At 40.2% G+C, this 17063-nt stretch overlaps 2 protein-coding genes across 4 annotated transcripts; one reads left to right on the top strand and one right to left on the bottom strand.

Moving 5' to 3' along the window:
- The first annotated feature begins 284 nt into the window (after positions 1-284).
- On the top strand, positions 285-10319 carry LOC141010904 (probable E3 ubiquitin-protein ligase HERC4). Its single transcript, XM_073484062.1, has 23 exons — positions 285-563; positions 2058-2214; positions 2301-2377; positions 2888-3115; positions 3282-3373; positions 3460-3587; positions 3707-3861; positions 4167-4222; positions 4370-4461; positions 4590-4649; positions 4782-4878; positions 5056-5236; positions 5423-5574; positions 5968-6087; positions 6186-6284; positions 6453-6632; positions 7059-7199; positions 7979-8145; positions 8331-8397; positions 8486-8556; positions 8705-8888; positions 9128-9230; positions 9380-10319. Exons 1-23 carry the CDS (start codon positions 338-340, stop codon positions 9616-9618), a joined length of 3072 nt encoding a protein of 1023 aa, XP_073340163.1. The 5' UTR covers positions 285-337; the 3' UTR covers positions 9619-10319.
- Positions 10320-10725: 406 nt separating this feature from the next.
- yif1b (Yip1 interacting factor homolog B (S. cerevisiae)) lies at positions 10726-17063 on the bottom strand. Of its 3 annotated transcripts, none has more exons than XM_073486381.1 (8): positions 16923-17063; positions 15354-15456; positions 15067-15196; positions 14850-14954; positions 14508-14644; positions 14108-14263; positions 13776-13869; positions 10726-12246 (listed from the first exon to the last, which is right to left on the bottom strand). In XM_073486381.1, the coding sequence occupies exons 1-8, from the start codon at positions 16957-16959 to the stop codon at positions 12091-12093; spliced, it is 918 nt and encodes a 305-aa protein (XP_073342482.1). In that variant the 5' UTR covers positions 16960-17063; the 3' UTR covers positions 10726-12090. The 3 variants fall into 3 exon arrangements, with proteins under 3 accessions (XP_073342482.1, XP_073342472.1, XP_073342490.1); XM_073486371.1 differs by having other exon boundaries at positions 11992-12246; positions 16914-17046; XM_073486389.1 differs by having other exon boundaries at positions 11992-12246; positions 16938-17046.

Below are 17063 nucleotides of genomic sequence, written 5' to 3'. Positions count from 1 at the left end.
TGAGACGGGATCTCTCATGCTGCCTTCAAAATTACCTGGTATGCTCGTAAATTACAGCACTTCAGTCCTACACGCTGTTCGTCGTGCATTACTCGCTGTTGGTCGAAAATAAAGGACAAATTGTAAGAATAAAAAACTTAATAATCACATTAGATATCTTAACTTCTACAAAAGACCAAATACAATACGCTACACTCTCAGAGTGAGTGGTTCAAATGCGTGTTTCCGATAGTGATTGTAATACTTCCGACGGCACTTGAATGCAGCATCAAGGTGCCCATCACAGAGAGAAGACTTCACCTCATCAGTCCACTTCTGACCGGGGACAGGTGAAGACATGCACGCACAGCAGCTGTACTGTTGGGGGGACAGCTCCAGTGGACAGTTCGGTCCACAGTCAGCCCTCAGCCCGGTGTCCTGGTCCGTCTCCGGGGTCATCACCGACATCTGCTGCGGGGACCAGCACACTTTACTCCGCACCAAGGATGGAGGAGTTTTATCCTGCGGACACAACTCACAGAGCCAGCTCGGCCGAAAGAGATGTAAAGATGGACGGACACCAGGTAGGAGATAATAATGATACTGTTTCAGGAAAAGTGTCGACGTAATAAGAAAATATCCACGTACAGTAACTTTTTGGAGCATGTTTGCCGTTAAAATAGTCAACTTAGTTTTTTATTTAACATTAACTTTTTCCCCCATGACCGTGAAATGTAGCCTTCAGCTAAGCTATTTGACTTTCTGTGGTTCCTCTTCATGAGTCTGTCTCGTGAACTCACTTTATCTTTATTCTGTTGGGCTGACAACCTAATGAGTTGTTTATTGCCTCCATCGAGAGCCATAAATCAGCCTCGGTAAACATTACGCAGGTTGATTAATTGAGCTGAGCTTCAGTTTCGTTTCTTTCTTGAAGCTCCAGATAACGAAAGTTAAACACAACTGCGCTTCAATATGCGGTGAGTTCAAGTGCAGGTGGGTATGTTGGACATTCAAGAGACTGAGGCGTTCATCAGCTCTGATGTCTGATGTGTAGTCTGACGAGCTTCAAACTATAGGTGAACGTGAAAACGAGTGAACAGGCTCATACAGTCATAATTGGAGGTCATTTAATTAAGTAAAGGTAAAAAATATTGCAAATGTTGCATTCAAGAAATGCAAATTCTTACATATTGCCCCTTTAAGTAGACATACATTGTCTTTGAAATATGATTAAATTATGAAAAATAAAAATACCAACTATGCAGAATGGTTCCTTTTTTATGTTATATTATTATATACGCTTTTTATAATATATTATTTAATTATTGATACATTAACATGTAAGCAACATCTAGTTGTAGCAGGCTGAGGTGGAACTTAAAGGAACAATATGTAGCAATTTTCGTTTGAAAAACTGAAAGATTAACTTCAACAGAAGTGAAGAATAGCAGTGTTGACATTACGTCAAAGACAAATATGTATTGTGTTGCAGAGATGCTCTACTGAAGTTAGCATGCTAACCAGCTAGCCCCGGCCCATCCTGTTACATAATCCCACTCCGAGCTCCCAGTCTGGATCGGTAGCTGCACAGCTAACTGAGCTAGATAGCTAACGGCGGCCACAATTAGCAACAGTTAGCGGTTACTTTGGTGATATACTACCCCTTGTTTGGTGGCCAATTCTTACATGTTACACCTTTGATTTACTGGTGTTGGATCGTTTATAACAATTCATAATTTACAGTTGATTTGATGTGAAATCTTAAAAGTAACTAAACAATGTCAAAAACAGTGGAGTAGAGGTAAAAAGTTGCATAAAACGATAGAACAAAATAGAAAATAAATAAAAAATAAATAAAAGTAGAGGACAAGTTCCTCAACATACAGTATTTCAGTAAAGGTAAAGTTGTTTTTCACTGCTTTGAATAAGAACTTAACATTGGCACCAACTTTAGGTTTGCATTTAGGTTAAAGCTGATTAGTATTGTATTGAAGTTAGTTGTTGTTTAGATATATGTAATTTACACTTGTTATCACCGTGTGTGTTTCTATTTGTGATCCTCTGTCATCCTCTCTTAGCCCGTGTGGAGGGGCTGGGTGATGTGGTGTCGATGGCGTGTGGTCAGGACCACAGTCTGGCTGTTTGTGCATCAGGACATGTGTTCTCCTGGGGGGCAGAAGACGATGGACAGCTCGGATTAGGAGCAAATCTACTGTGCAAATGTCACAAACCCAGGCAAGATCTCAGTCTGTAGAATATTTGAATATGCAAACTTATCACTGAAAATCAGCTTTTTTAAATTTTTTGACCTATTGTTGCAGACGGGTGCCCATACCAATGCCAATATCAGTGATTCAAGTTGCTTGTGGAAACACCCACTCCTTGGCACTGACTAAAGGTACAACAATGGACACACACAACATACCAGTCAATAGTCAAATCTCATCTGTGATCATGTTTGCAGTAAGTTGTGTGTCAGCATTTTCTTAGGACAAGTATGAGATAAAAACAAAATACTTGCAGCACAGGTTCCCTTGTAGATAGAGTAGATGGTCTGACAAATGAGTTTACTGAGAGGAAACTTAATTTTCTTGAAATACTCTTTAATATTCAAGGGTACAAACTTCCTGTTAATACCGCCTGTGTTATGTGAAAATGTTTTTCTTAAATAAAAATAGCTAATTTTTACACTGATATGTTTCAGTAATTACCTCTGTTGCTTAAATATAGTTTATGATGGTGTACGTATTGTGAGTCATCAATGAGCTCAGCTTTTATTGTTAAGATATGAAGAACATAAAAAATACAGTTAAATGTTAACATGACGTGTTTTCCATCATACCGATAGCGTGTCAAAACTTTGTGATTAATTATTTATTTCTTAATCTTCATTATTTTCCACTTTCAGGGGGAGATGTCTTCTCCTGGGGTTTGAACAGTCATGGTCAGCTGGGCCTGGGGAAGGAGGTGTCATTGCAGTGCACACCTTACCTGGTGTGTGCTCTGACCGGCGTAGCGGTGACCCAGATTTCAGCCGGAGCGACCCACACTCTGTTCCTCACACTCCCGGGCCTGGTGTACTGCTGTGGGGCCAACAAATCTGGCCAGCTGGGGCTCAACAGGGTGGATGAGAAGGGTATAAATAATTGACTTCAGCTCGGTCACAAACTCACTTGTTCACGTTTAACACGCAGAAGATCATGAATAGAAACCTCCTGATTATATATTTCATGAAATTTATCAGAACTCATTCTGCGCATAATCATTCTTTTTCGTTTTTCATTTCTTGTCATCTTTAACAGGCCGGTTCAACATCTGTGTGGTCCCTGCCCTCAGACTTCTGGGTGTCTCCTTCATAAGCTGTGGAGAGGCTCACTCTGCTGTGTTAACAAAGGTACATACTTCACTAATCCCTTCAGCTTTAGCTGTATATGTTGGGTTGATTAATAGAATGTGACAAAATTATGCTGTGATTTCTAGGATGGCGAGGTTTTTACTTTTGGAGAGGGACGCTACGGTCAGCTCGGTCACAACTCCTCTGCTGATGAACTGAAACCCAGACTGGTCGACGGTCTGGACGGCCCCGCATCACAGATTTCATGTGGCAGGTAAAAACTTGGAGGCTGTGTATGTAATCACTGAAACTGAGATGTAACATAAGTTCATTAAATACTTTAACATCATATTAAGTTTCTCATCTAATTCACAACTGTCTCTTGTCTCCCAGACGTCACACTCTGGTGCTGGGCTTGTCTGGCCAGCTGTGGGCTTTTGGAAATGGGGCCAAAGGTCAGATTGGGACGGGACAAACAGAGGACAGTCTGACTCCCACGCTGGTACAAATTCCATGGACGACTGACAGCGCAGCAGACATACCCAAGGGTGTGTATGGATGGGCAGTGTGGTGTTCAGTAGATTTAAATGAGGCGTTCTGGGTGGATCTGACCTTCATCTTCTTCACATTTCCCTCCTCAAACTCACATTTACTCCAGGAGAGTACTTTGGCTGCCAAGGACTATTAAATGAAGTTTTAAGGTTAAAGATAGTCCTTATTCTTGGACAGTTCCTCAGACATGTTTAACAGTTAGCAGTAAACCATTCACTTAAATTAATATTTAAGTATATTTACTTCAAATCTTGTGGTGTGGGAAAAGCATATAGAAGTTATTTTTCATTTGTTTAAGCAGACCTGAAGATATCAGCTGGGTGGAGTACAAACTTCACTTACACTTCACCACTACAGGTAATGTTAAACATATATTTTATATTTTACCCAGATTTAATGTACAAACATTGTTCAGATGAATTTGAACTATAAATGACTATTTTGTCATGTTCATTAAGTTGTCTAGCTTTAAAGTGCTATCTTAAGTCTGTCTATTTTTTTAAGAACTTGGATCGAGGACAGATAACTGGGCGGCTGGATGAGACAAAACTACAAACATGGCTGACAATGAGACACGGCAGCCCTGAGGCGAAGAGGTCCGTCTTTTCTCCTTAAGTATTACTGCTGTACATAATTATGCAAGTGCACATGTGAAATGTCCGTCTCAAATGCAGTAAGTACAGTGTTTGTAAGACGACCTGTTTATGTCTTCCTTTTTCAACAGAGAAATATCTTCGATGTTTTTCACAAGTTCAAGTCTTGTTGCGAGTTTCACGAAGGCTAAGTGGGTCTTTTTTTGAAAGATATTATTATGTTAAGATTATGAGTGTGAGCTTAAGAATGAAAAGATCATTTAAATGTAAATTATCCATATTGGTACTGAGACTTTGTTTTAATACTTCGCTTTTGGTAACAGTGGGCGTCCATCAGCAGCAGGCGCCTTGACTGTGGACCTTGAGGCAGCGAGCCGAGTTTTCGACCAGCTGCTGGCTGTACCGTGGATCAAACAATCAGTTGAGAACATAAATTGAACCATTTTCATACATCACTGAGATTATTTGTTCTTTTGAGACTGAATGAGCAAACTTGTCCCACGTAATGTTCAGTCATGACCTACACTCATTTATTAACTTACAAACAAATGCATGCTGTGTACACTGCAATGTGAAATATATATCCTCTCCGTACAGATCAACCTTAAAGACCTGATTGATATGCTTGTGGCTTCGACCACTTCCCTGAAATCACCAGAGATCATCCTGATTCTGCTGACGTGTCCCCTTCTCCAAGAAGACTCTCATGTCATGAATGACGCGCTGGTGTTGGCAATCGTTATCGCTGATCTGAATGAGAGAAATCGCACAACACTAAGTAAACAACTACAGCAAACTTTAATTATTTTGTCCACTGTATTGTCAATTTGGAGGGGATAGTATAATATAATATATCTTTAATATAAAACTATACACTGCTCTTAATAAATTTAAAAAATGTGACATATTCACTTGATGTAGGTCTTACAGTGTGGTTACACTGTGTGTGTTTTCTGTTCTGCAGAGGACTGGTGGTCTTCCCTGACACCCTCCATACTAGAGAAGCACATCCTCGTGTTCAAAAACGCCCTGGCCTTCATGCTGAAAAATGGCCTGTTGGTAACTCACAACCCGGGAGTCAGATACCTGCTGGAAGTCCTCAAGCTGCTCTACAAAGTCAGTGCTGTTTGTTTTTATTGTAGTCATCAGTTGGTTAAGTGCTGGAGCTTTTTGTAGTGAGTTTTGTTTGTAGTTAGCACCTACATTACGTCTGAATTGTTACAGTTTGGGAATTCCCTCCACCATAATATTGTCATTTTTTAAAGGAATCCTGACCGACATCTGTTCTTTTATGTAATCAGAGTTAACAACTTAATCACTTAGACTATAAGTAGTCTCACTGCTGATTAATTGATGATTTTTTAATTAAGTGATTAATTGTTAAGCCTATAAAATTATATAACTATACAAAACTATTTAACAATAATGACTTATGCCCATTACGAGTTCTCAGACCTTTAGATGGTGTCCTGATTACGTTTTTATGTAATATATATGTTTTGCTGACAGGCAAATAAAGCTGGAAAGTCCTACAAAGTCCCACTGAGCACCTTTTACATTGAGGAAATCAGTAGTTGTGTGGAGCCGGCCGCAGACATCAGGAACTGGCAGGACCTTTCTAAAGTAGAGGTAAAAACATACAGTACTGTACACAGTGTTGCATTATTTCAGATGACCCTGCTTACTGAAATTATTTCTTGATAAATCACTGATTATTTTCTTTTAAGGATGACGAGATCACACCCGCCATTTTCTGCCGCTACCCATTCCTGTTCACTCTTGTCCGCAAAGTGGAGGTCTTTAACGTCTTCTCGTTCATAATGAAGGTATATTATATATTAAATAGATTGTTTTACTGAATGTCTACATTACAGATACTTCATAATATGGTTAGCAGTGTTTTTTTAATTTGAGCATTAATGTTACTGACTATCTATCTAATGTTCTGTATGATTATATTAGACTTTCTTTCCATCTGGTCTTTGTAATTACAGGGAGCGCACCATTTAATCCACGAATGGTCTTTGATGATGCCTAAAGCATTGTTGAAAGATCCCGTAAGCTCTCCCCCTGCCCCGGTCTTCCAGCTAACTCTGAGACGAACTCACCTGGTCGAGGACACCTTCAGGCAGCTCGCTGCAGCCGACCACTGCGCCTTCCAACGGTCGCTTTTGGTAAACAGGCCTGCTTAGTGCTCACAAGCTACATTTGGTAGCTTTTGTCTTTGTATTATTTTTAACTATTAACTATTTACTATAAATTCCATAGTAATTAAAGGGATATGCCAACAATTTAGCTTTGCACTTCCATAAAGTTTGGGTCTCACAAGAGATTGGTAGCACTGGGGCCGAGATATTTGAATTGGATTTAGTCCCTGGTAGGGGTAGAACTTCAACAACCCTGGATCCTACGCTACCCATAATGCAACATAAGCCTGGTGGCTGTTTGAACTACAGTTGTGGAAGTGACCCTTTGTTACAAGCGAAAAATGAATCTCATTGAAGTTGATTGATATTTACCATGAGGGCTGACTGTAAACAATTTTTTGTTCCTTGACACTTCAGTGAGGTATTTAAAAAGTATTATTTTGTCCTTACTAGGTTCAGTTTGTGGATGACAGGAAGGTGATGAATGTCAACCAAAGGGACCTCTTCCTGCATGTGTTTGATGAGCTGATAGCTCCTGAGTCTGACATGTTCATGTGGAACGAGAGCCAGACTCTGGCCTGGTTTCCTCCCAAGGTAAGACCGCTTAATTAAAGAGATCATCATTCATTGAATTCTTGCATACTCTAATCCTTTTTTTTAACACTAAACTAATTCCTCTTATACCCAAGTACATCTTGACTTGCTGTATTTGCAGTAGTGAAATAAAAGCCAGTTTTCAAATAATGCTAATGAGCATATAAAGACTGGTCTGGAGACAAAAACAAGGGTTTATAAACTCCTACCGCCTCTACTAAACATAATTTACAGTACATCACTTACATTTTTAATAAATTCAACAATGTAATCATGTCAGTTTTAGCCGTTTGTCATTCTGGATTACTCATCTAATGTCACATGCCACAGGACGGCAGCAGCTACATTACCGTACCATATGGGAAAAGTGCAAGTCACAGAATTTTCCACAACACATTCCTGTAAATGTTTCTCAATAACTGTCATCTAATGAAACACTAGAGGGCTTTTATTTTATAACGGATACAGGAAATGTTCCGTTTGTATTAACAGAGTAATGCAGTAACAAAACTTCAACAGGGTAAACAAGAGTGAATCAGAAAACAAGAAAAATTGGTACTAAAGGATGACCAAATACACACACATAATACGAGGAAAGTGAGCTGATAACTATAAAAATGTGAAGAAAAAATGGCGATTGCTTTGACCTGTTGTCCGATGCCCCATTTTACAGTTTATAGTGTAAGTTAGAGCCACACATGATGTACATTTGACCTTATCGTTACATGGAAACCTGGACAGTTATTGAATTGTACTGAAATCCTGATTATGATCAACAGCCGAAAGTGGAGGAGAAGACGTACTTCCTGTTTGGCATTCTGTGCGGCCTGGCTCTCTACAACCAAAACATCATCCACTTGCCCTTCCCACTGGCTCTCTTCAAGAAGCTGCTCAGAGTCAAACCCTCAATGGAGGACATGAGGGAGTTTGAGCCTGTTGTGGCCAAGTAAGTGTGCAAGAAAAAATGCAACACGGAGCTCCTTATCAGTTCCAATTTTTGGATTTTTCTGTGTCAATCTACAGCTATTCTCCTGTCACTGCTAGTTTTAATTTGAAGCTCTCTATAGGTGACATGTGCAGGTCATAGTTACGTTAAAGCAATCTTTTTGTATATATTCACTGTGTCTGCAGGTCTTGGCGGTGCATGCTGGAGGACTACACTCCTGATGTAGTGGAAAGCCTGGAGACGACATTCACTGTAGGTTTATTAAAAGCACAGAATGACTCGACTGTATGTCCTACAGGTGTGTATATTCCATTGTAACTGTAATTATTCTTCTTCTCAGGTGTCCTGGGGTGGTGAGATAGTTGAGCTTGATCCGAAAGAACCTGGAAAACCTGTGACAGGGTCGAACAGGTATGATTAAAGCTCCAATCAGGCAATCTGATTGGTTGTTAGGTGCGGTATAATTAACATAAATCAACCATAATTGGTAAAGACGTTGTGACAGAGGTGAGGGAAGCTACTTGTATGATATAGAATTTTTTTCTTTTTTCTTTCATAGGAAAGAGTTCGTAGCCGCCTTTGTCGACTACGCCTTCAACAAGTCGGTGGAGGGAGTGTTCAATGAGTTCAAGAGAGGGTTCCTCAAGGTGTGTAACGTCGACGTGGTGGACTTCTTCCAGCCGGAGGAGCTGCAGGCAGTGATGGTGGGCCAGGAAAACTACGACTGGGAGGTGTTCAAGCAGGTCTGCTAAAATGCTTGTTTTGACTTTTACATGTAGAAGAGTCAGAAATGTAGCTGAAAACTGATTCTAGACAATATGGAGAATACACACCGAGTCAAATGAGCAGATCGAAGCTTGCATAAAGAGCATCTAGTCAATTTCTTTAAATAAAACACCCCATGCAGACTCAGGATCTACAGCACAACAATATCAGACAGACATGATTTTACTTATGCGTTTGTTTTTATTTTTCCAAACAGAACGCAGTGTATGAAGGAGACTACTATGCTGAACATCCGAACATCGTGACCTTCTGGGAGGTGTTTGACAAACTGACAGCAGATGAAAAGAAAAAATTCCTCTGTAAGTATTCCACATGATGAGTGTGCTATCTGCAGTCTATTAGTTTCAGATAAGTTTCATGAAGAACTGAGAGAAAGATTAAGATGTCTTCCTCTGTATTCTCCAAAGTTTTCTTTAATTTAACCAGATCTCGTTGTTTGTGTTGCCAGTGTTCCTCACAGGCTGTGACCGGGTGCCCTTCCTGGGCATGGACAGCATCAAGATGAGAGTTTCTCCCTTGCCCGACTGCACTGATCTCCACCTGCCGGAATCCCTCACCTGTCATTTCCTGTTACTACTGCCCATCTACCAGAGATACCCGGTGGAGAGGACGATGCATACCAGACTTCTTCAGGCCATTAATCACAACAGAGGCTTCTGGAAGGAACGCACTGAGGGCCAAAATTAGGAAGGCTTCATTAGAAAAGAAAAAAAATCCAGTTAGTTCTGGTCTGATTTATCTCAAGGCTGTTTTTTTCTTCTTAATGTAGACGTATTAAAGGTCTGAAGTAAGTTCTAACTTGAGATGCATAGTATTACTGATTTATGAAGGGACTTGGTAGATGTAGCTCAGCAGCCCATGTGCTGTCATTTAATTTTACTCGTTGAGGCTATTTGCACGTTTGTTGATGTTGTTCAAAACTTTCTGTTGTCAAATCTAAGTTTGCTGAAGCAGCACAGTCTTGAGTTCTTACTTAATACAAAGAGATAGTTAACCAGTGGTTCCACATATATATCAGCTTTGGCAAGTCACAAACAAAGACATGCACAGGTAGGACAGATAAATGTGTCATACAGGGCCAGTGTATAAATAAAAGCACTCGTATTAAGTGTCTAGATCATGGAGACGATATTGGGCCAGAACTTCCAAATCTTTCTTCACTTCAGGTGTCATTGCTTTCAGTCACTGCTACAACTGTGAGATGAACACCTCACTTTTTTTTGACACTTTATATCCTGCCACTTGTAGCATTAAGTATTCTTTCTGTTCATTTATACATGCTTCAATCATAATAAAAATATGTTTGTGACTTTTAAGAGTGCAATGTTTGTAATTGTTGTTGCCCTGTGTGCCAAAATAACCTAATAAAAAAATTACTTTGCATGCAATACCGGTCTGCAGTTCATTATCATGGAGGGAATTAAGACATTTTAATATGTTGGGGCTTTTTTTGTTGCTATTTTTGGTAAACCACAGTCCAACTATCAAAACACAATCTCTTAATACCCGAAAGGGCCTGAATATTTCCGGGTTTGTTTCATTTACAAAAGGGCTGAACAGTTAAACTGGCATTATCTTATATTAAAATCCATATGAAATTGAAAAGTTGAAAAACTGTAAAGGCCTGTAGTAGAAGGATAAAAAGATTGAAATTCAGGCTTATTTAGGCTCTTTCCCCACCATATTTTACTGTAGTACTAACATAGCGCTAGTAATCTTCTGTGATAAAACAATTCACGTCTGAAAAGACCAATTGCAAGCAAATTTTGAGCACATAAAACACAATCCAGCAGCTCCATCAGTCAGACTTTATTTATTAGTCGTCATATTTCAATGGCTTGATTTGATAAGTTGTATGCCTTCAGCCTGCTTTGACAGTCAGGCCGGGAACCATTCATGACTAATCATGAACACAAACGTGTTTAATTGCCTGCTACATAGAATTAGTCATTATTAATAATATGCTGCAACCTCAGGATCGGTACTGAAATGAGAACTTTGTCTGAACATTTGGGAAAAAAAACTTTATTGGCACCTCAGTTGACTAAATGTCATCTGAGGAAAATGCAAAAATCCTGAATTTTGAGGTTTCCTGAATTGAATGGTCTGAGTTAGCATTGTCTACATTAAAAAGCAGAGACAGCTTGTTCCATAGTGACATTAGATGATGTACACTTCAGCACATGAAAGCACAATTACGCATATTTCTGACATTAAAATATTTCAAGTATCCCAAGGAGACTAGAACGACGTTGACAGAACAAACCACCTCATCTCTTCCCTTTCTTTCTTTATTCCATCGGACTTTCAATATGAAAAAGCAGTAAATAATTTACTTGGTTTTTAAAAAGGATATCAAAGTTGACTCAACATTTCATGGTGAGGTCTACACCTTAACGTGGCTTACACAGTTTCCTATTCAAGAGTTCATCAGGCAGCAAAGCTCAGACATGTATCAAAGCACATAGAAAAAGATTCAACAGATAAAATGCAGGTGACCCTAACCGGTTAGATAACCCTGGTGTCCAGATTTAGTGACGACAGAACTTTTCCCATCCGTGAAACAAACATTAACATCAGAGCAGAGCCACTCGATCGCTTTTAAACCTGAATTTGAGCTTTTTCTTGTTTTTCCTCAAATGGACGGTTAGTGTGCTTTATGTCTGTCGGCTCAGAAAAATCACGTTCGAGATATCGGAGCAACATCTGCAATAATACTTTTGACATACACAAACATACAAACTTAAATATTTCCTAAAAAACATAATTACAAACAAATAATTACACCGTATAGAAAAAAACTTAAAGCCTCTTGCTACAAACTTTTGAAGACTTGACATAAAAAGGACAAAAAAAAGGCAACACTAATGACACGGGGCTGTGCTGTGAGAGAGAAGGCAGCGACGCCTCACATCTTCTCTTAATCGTCTTGTAGCATTTGTTGTTCTGCTCCACACATCGGTGGAGCGAGTCTTGTGAATGTGCAGGTATGTCTTTAAGTCTGGGAAGTGATGGGCTATCATCCAGACAGCTGTGGCCGTTCTGTGTTTGATCCAAGTCCAGCTTCTCCGATGTGTGTGTGTGTGTTTTCTTGAGGCTTTTTCATGTGTGAGATGGCATTCAGTTCATCTTCTAGTTGATGAGTGTGTGTTCCCGGTTTTATCTGATGAGGTGGTAGGTGAGCCAGTACATGAAGATGGGCTGTGCTGCTGCTATAGACATGGTGAGGTACATCCTCAGCTGGTTCCTGGTTCCTCTCACCAGCCTCCCCTCTGCAGCCGCCTCAGATAACAGCTTCAGACGCAGAGTGCGGATCTGAGGAGAGATAAAGATCGGCCATTAAAACAAACAAGCCAACAGCTTTTGAGAGTAAAATTCAGGCACTTTCACAGAACATTAGGCAGACTCGCAAAGCTCATCATCACATCTAAATTGTTACTATAAATGCAACTGCTAAAAATAAAAGTTTAAAAGGATTCAGCACTCATTCAACAGTCATTTTGTTTATTTAACCAGATGTTCCTCTTAACTTTGTATGTTGTGATCATGTTTATTTGATGCTAGTGCTAACTTAAACCGCCGGAGACCAACGTCTCCACTTGGTTCATTTCAAATATCAAAACATTTTGGGTTTTCATCAGTGACTGTGTCGATGAAACTCCACATTGCGCTGAAAGTCTACAACATGTCAGCGAGTATATTTCAATTGAAGCAGATTCTTTGCCTTGAAAACATAACCTATGAAATGTAATATTTTCAGAACTCTGAAGACAAATATTGATATTGCCATAACGATCAGTAAATTATTCATTTCCTTTGGAGATCTGACATCACATGTGAGTAGGCTGACTGTTTCGAGTTGCTGAAGATCAACATTTATGAAATCTCATACTTTCCATCTTGGAACTGTTTTTTTTGACATTTTCCAAATGATCAGAATAGACATAATAAAGTAAAAAGTCTGAAGACGAAAACAAAACAATGCCATTTACATTTACGAGGTTTATAAGAAAGTTTATGAAAGTTTATTTCAGGACGTGTGGCAGAGCTGAGGAGAATGCATGAATATTCACTTCACAATTCAGATTTTGGTGACAAATGTGTTAATTAAACTTTTGCTTTAGCACTGAAACAATGGTTAATGGTGGTGTTGAAATGGACTGCATTAGATTGACTTGTGTCAATCCAATTTTTCCCTCCTTTATGTATGTCAACAGAATGTGCAAAAAAATAGAAACACCTCTGAATATCATAAAGTCCTGTTACAAAAACAACCTTTGACTATGACCTCAGTAGTCAGTATATAATTAAATGTACACATTCCCTACACTGTCACCAACAACTGAACATTATAAACTTTATAGAATTTATGGTAGAACTGTTGTATTGGATTTTATTAGATTATACAGGTATAAGAAGGGTCAAGGGTGTTTGAGTCAGGTAAAATAATAATGTGTGCGGGGAATGTTTTTATTTACAGTAGCTGTTTGCATGAAATCTGGCGGTATTGCAGAGTGTAAGCTTGAAGGAAAAATGTTGAGGATGCCAAGAGGGAAACATAATTTCCAGCTAATAGAGTATATGATTATCTGCACTGCCAAGGCATCTTAATATTACAAATGTGTGCAGTAGACATCTGGTATATGTCTAGCATCTGGCAGGTTTTGCTGGCAAACAGCAGGATTTTGATGCTGGCGCCCAGAGCTGAGGCTGAGCAGGCCTGCGTGGACACTGTGGGGATTGGGTAAAGTCTGTATATTTGTGTGATTTTTAACCCTGGTTGACCGAGCATCTTCCAGATCAATTATTAAAACGGTCAGTAGTAAGCAGATGCTGCTACTCACCATAAAGACAACGATGGCAACACAGCACCACAGTAGCGAGAGATAATAAGCTGGCCTCCCAAACAGCAGGCCTGCTACCACCCCGATGATCATCCTAAAGAGACAGAGAGAAGAGAGAAACACACACAGTGTCACAGGTGAGGCAGAACATCCACAGAGCCTCAAATGAAAATGAAATTTAAAATGTAGACAGTGTAGGGAAAACTAGTTACTAGTAAAAACAACAAATGACTGAGTAAAATAAAGACATACAAGTGATGAGGGTGGAGGCAGCAGGAGGGCGAGTTGGCGATGAAAATGTAAACACAAGCATTGGAGGATGTTGTACTTACCCAACATATTTGTAGCCAGAGAATGCCAGCAGGTCGATGGTCGTGAGGTCGGTGTTGACTGTCACAAGGTAGAGCGACAGCAGGACGGCCAGGACCTCCATGATCAGCCACACCAACGCTGAGCTGGCCTGAACTCCCAGCAGCTCTGGAGAAAACCTGAAGGGTGCACGAAATGATACAGATTTGTGAACTGTCGGCTCTGTAGACTCTAGTTGTAACAGGTCATGAATGTGAGGTGGTACATGTTTATCTATTATCAAGCAGCAACATGTGACTATTTAAGAAGCTGTTCCCAGCTGTTAATGACCACTGCTTACAGCAATAAAATGATCATAAAGCAGCAGATTATTGTCTTTTCCAAACAGGTAACACGCTGATAAAAGCACTGATGCATCTTTACTTGTTCTGAGTGCCGAGGGCCAGTCCAGCCACCAGGACATATGTGATGAAGCCCATGGCAGGAATGTAGAGATCAGGAGCGTTCACATCGAAGCGTGGAGCCACAGGAGTGTCCTGCTGGTAGCTCACCTCCCAGTTCTACAACACACACACACACACAAACACACACTTACAACCAACTAAACCTTTCAACTCTTGGACACAGTTTTAAAACACACTTTATGTTCTGAAATACTTACATTGACTTAACTACAAGCAAGTCTTTTGTCTCAACATGGAGTAGATAATGAAAACCTCATTTTTACATGCACAGTATTACCTCTACAGGTGTCAGCAGCCTTACCTCGTGCATGTAAGGAAAAACGAGAAGGCCCAGCTTCTTCCCCACGTACACTGTGTCCACTGCAAAGTAGTATTTCAGCTTAGAAATTGGGATGAACCTGTCCAGCTGAAAGTGAACACACACACACACAAAGTATTATTTGAACTTGTATTGCATCTTTTAATATGGGGCACTCTGTCCGGCAGAATCATTTAAAAAATATTTGAGGCAGTCTTACATTCTTGTCCACCATCTCTCTTCCTTGGGATGCCAGTGAGCTGCCATACGCCATGGCCAGGTTGGACATGGGGTCTGACAGGATAGACTGGGCAGGAAATCCTGCTGCTTGAGGCGCGGCCTGCTGGTTGCTGCCAGCATGACACAAGAAAATGTATTAAGAACGTGGAGGATGTATCGGCTAAAGTATTACACACATATAATCATATCGATAGCGAAGAGATGAAACAAAAGACTGTAAAGCTGAATTAAAGGACTGTTATTTAGGACAGTTATGCTTCCTCTCACCTGTAGCCTGCCTGTGCTCCAGACGCAGCTCCACTCGTATCCTCAAACAGCTGGCCGTCTGCTGGACCATCCACAGATGTATTCCTTAGACGCATATTAGGCTCTGGATGAAAAGAGAGAGGTTAGAGGAAGACATAGGTCAGACAAAGGAGTCGATCTGAACGTCTTAAATCAATTACAATTTCAGGGGGTGCAAAAATGTTATAAAATTAGTAAAGCTGGCACATGCAAAGCGCAGGAAATTACAGGAAATCAGATGAACCAACATGCATCGGTTTGTATGAAGAGTTCTTGTGGTTTTTTTTTTTGTTGTTTTATGCTACCCAAGCATTTACTACAATTTTTTTTTGTCTGACAGCATAACTAGTCTGACATATGAATGTATGGAGATGTGTGGTGTCGACCTGTTGGAGCGCTGTTTGTTAATGATTACTATAAGAGTGTAAACATCGCCAGGGACAGTTAAGCGTGGTGTCCACAGTGGTTAACATCTGGAGCAGACGGCTCATTTCCCTCTTCTGAAGCAGCTATAAAGTCAAAGCGAACTCCTTAAGTGACTTAAGCATCAAGTGCCCTCAAAGTGCACTTATAAATGAATATAGGAAAGTCTGCGCAGTGCAGGAGAAAGAGCTCTCTGACTCCTTCCCCCTGGGGGAGGAATAACAACATCACACACTAATCACAAGGGCAGGTTACGCCACCCTAAAAGAGCCACAAACAGTTTCGGTTTGGACCTCGTCTCTCCTTTCACACAACAAAGAAAGGATATGACATAAACCCTGCAGTATCTTAGGTCCACACACCTTCACAGACTTAACAACCCTAAAGACACTTTGAACTTAACACACAGTATGTGCAGCCTTGTGACTACTATCTTAAAAAACAACAGTGTGCCTTGGCTATGGTGCTCATCTGTCATCTTAATTGTGCAAAACTGATATTATTTGCTGATGAGCAAATGTCTGTTTAGAGATACTTGTATTACAGAAGCTGAGGTAACATTATAATCACCTTTCCTGGCTATACCCCCATTATTAACCTCATCAGACGCCCCTGCTTAAACATCTAGGTCAAAATAACACGTCTGTCCCAAAGTCTAACCCGGACTGAAGCGTGGGAAGAGAAACTTAAACGTCAACATAAAAAAGGAAAAACATTTAAAAGCCAAACCAGATTCACATAACAACACAGTTCGTCCTAATAAGTCTGTAAACACAGAAATAGCCCGCAGGCACTGCACAGAAACCGTTAGCCTGCCCAGCTTGTGTAACGTAAGTAAGCTAGTTAGCATAGTTAACCTAGTTGGTGCCTATTTATAGTTTTAGCAGTGAATTCTGATTTATTTAGCTAAAACTATCTCCCACAATGACTCGTTAGATGTTAGTGGCAAAAATGAACGCTCTGGTGTGTGTGTTTTTTTTACAAGTTGTTTAGCTAGTTGTTAGCCACGACATCACCATGTAGATCCGTTTACGTCTGATCCCAGAAAGCTAGCAGGTACATTATGTGCACACGCAGCCGGTGAGAATAAAGACTGATTTAACCGATGAGATCACGTACGTAACTTACGCTGTCTGAACCCACTTTGAGTTGCAGTGTAATCCATTTGGACTGAGTTGATGGTAGCAGCAGCCTTCGGTGATCTCTGCTGAGATGCAGTTGTTAGGCTACTAGCTTAGGCGGCAGCAAGCTACACGGGAAAGTTGGAGT

This window comes from Pagrus major, chromosome 2 (genome assembly GCF_040436345.1).
Source record: "Pagrus major chromosome 2, Pma_NU_1.0".
Lineage (NCBI taxonomy): Eukaryota > Metazoa > Chordata > Actinopteri > Spariformes > Sparidae > Pagrus > Pagrus major.
This window is presented reverse-complemented; position numbering and strand designations above follow the sequence as displayed.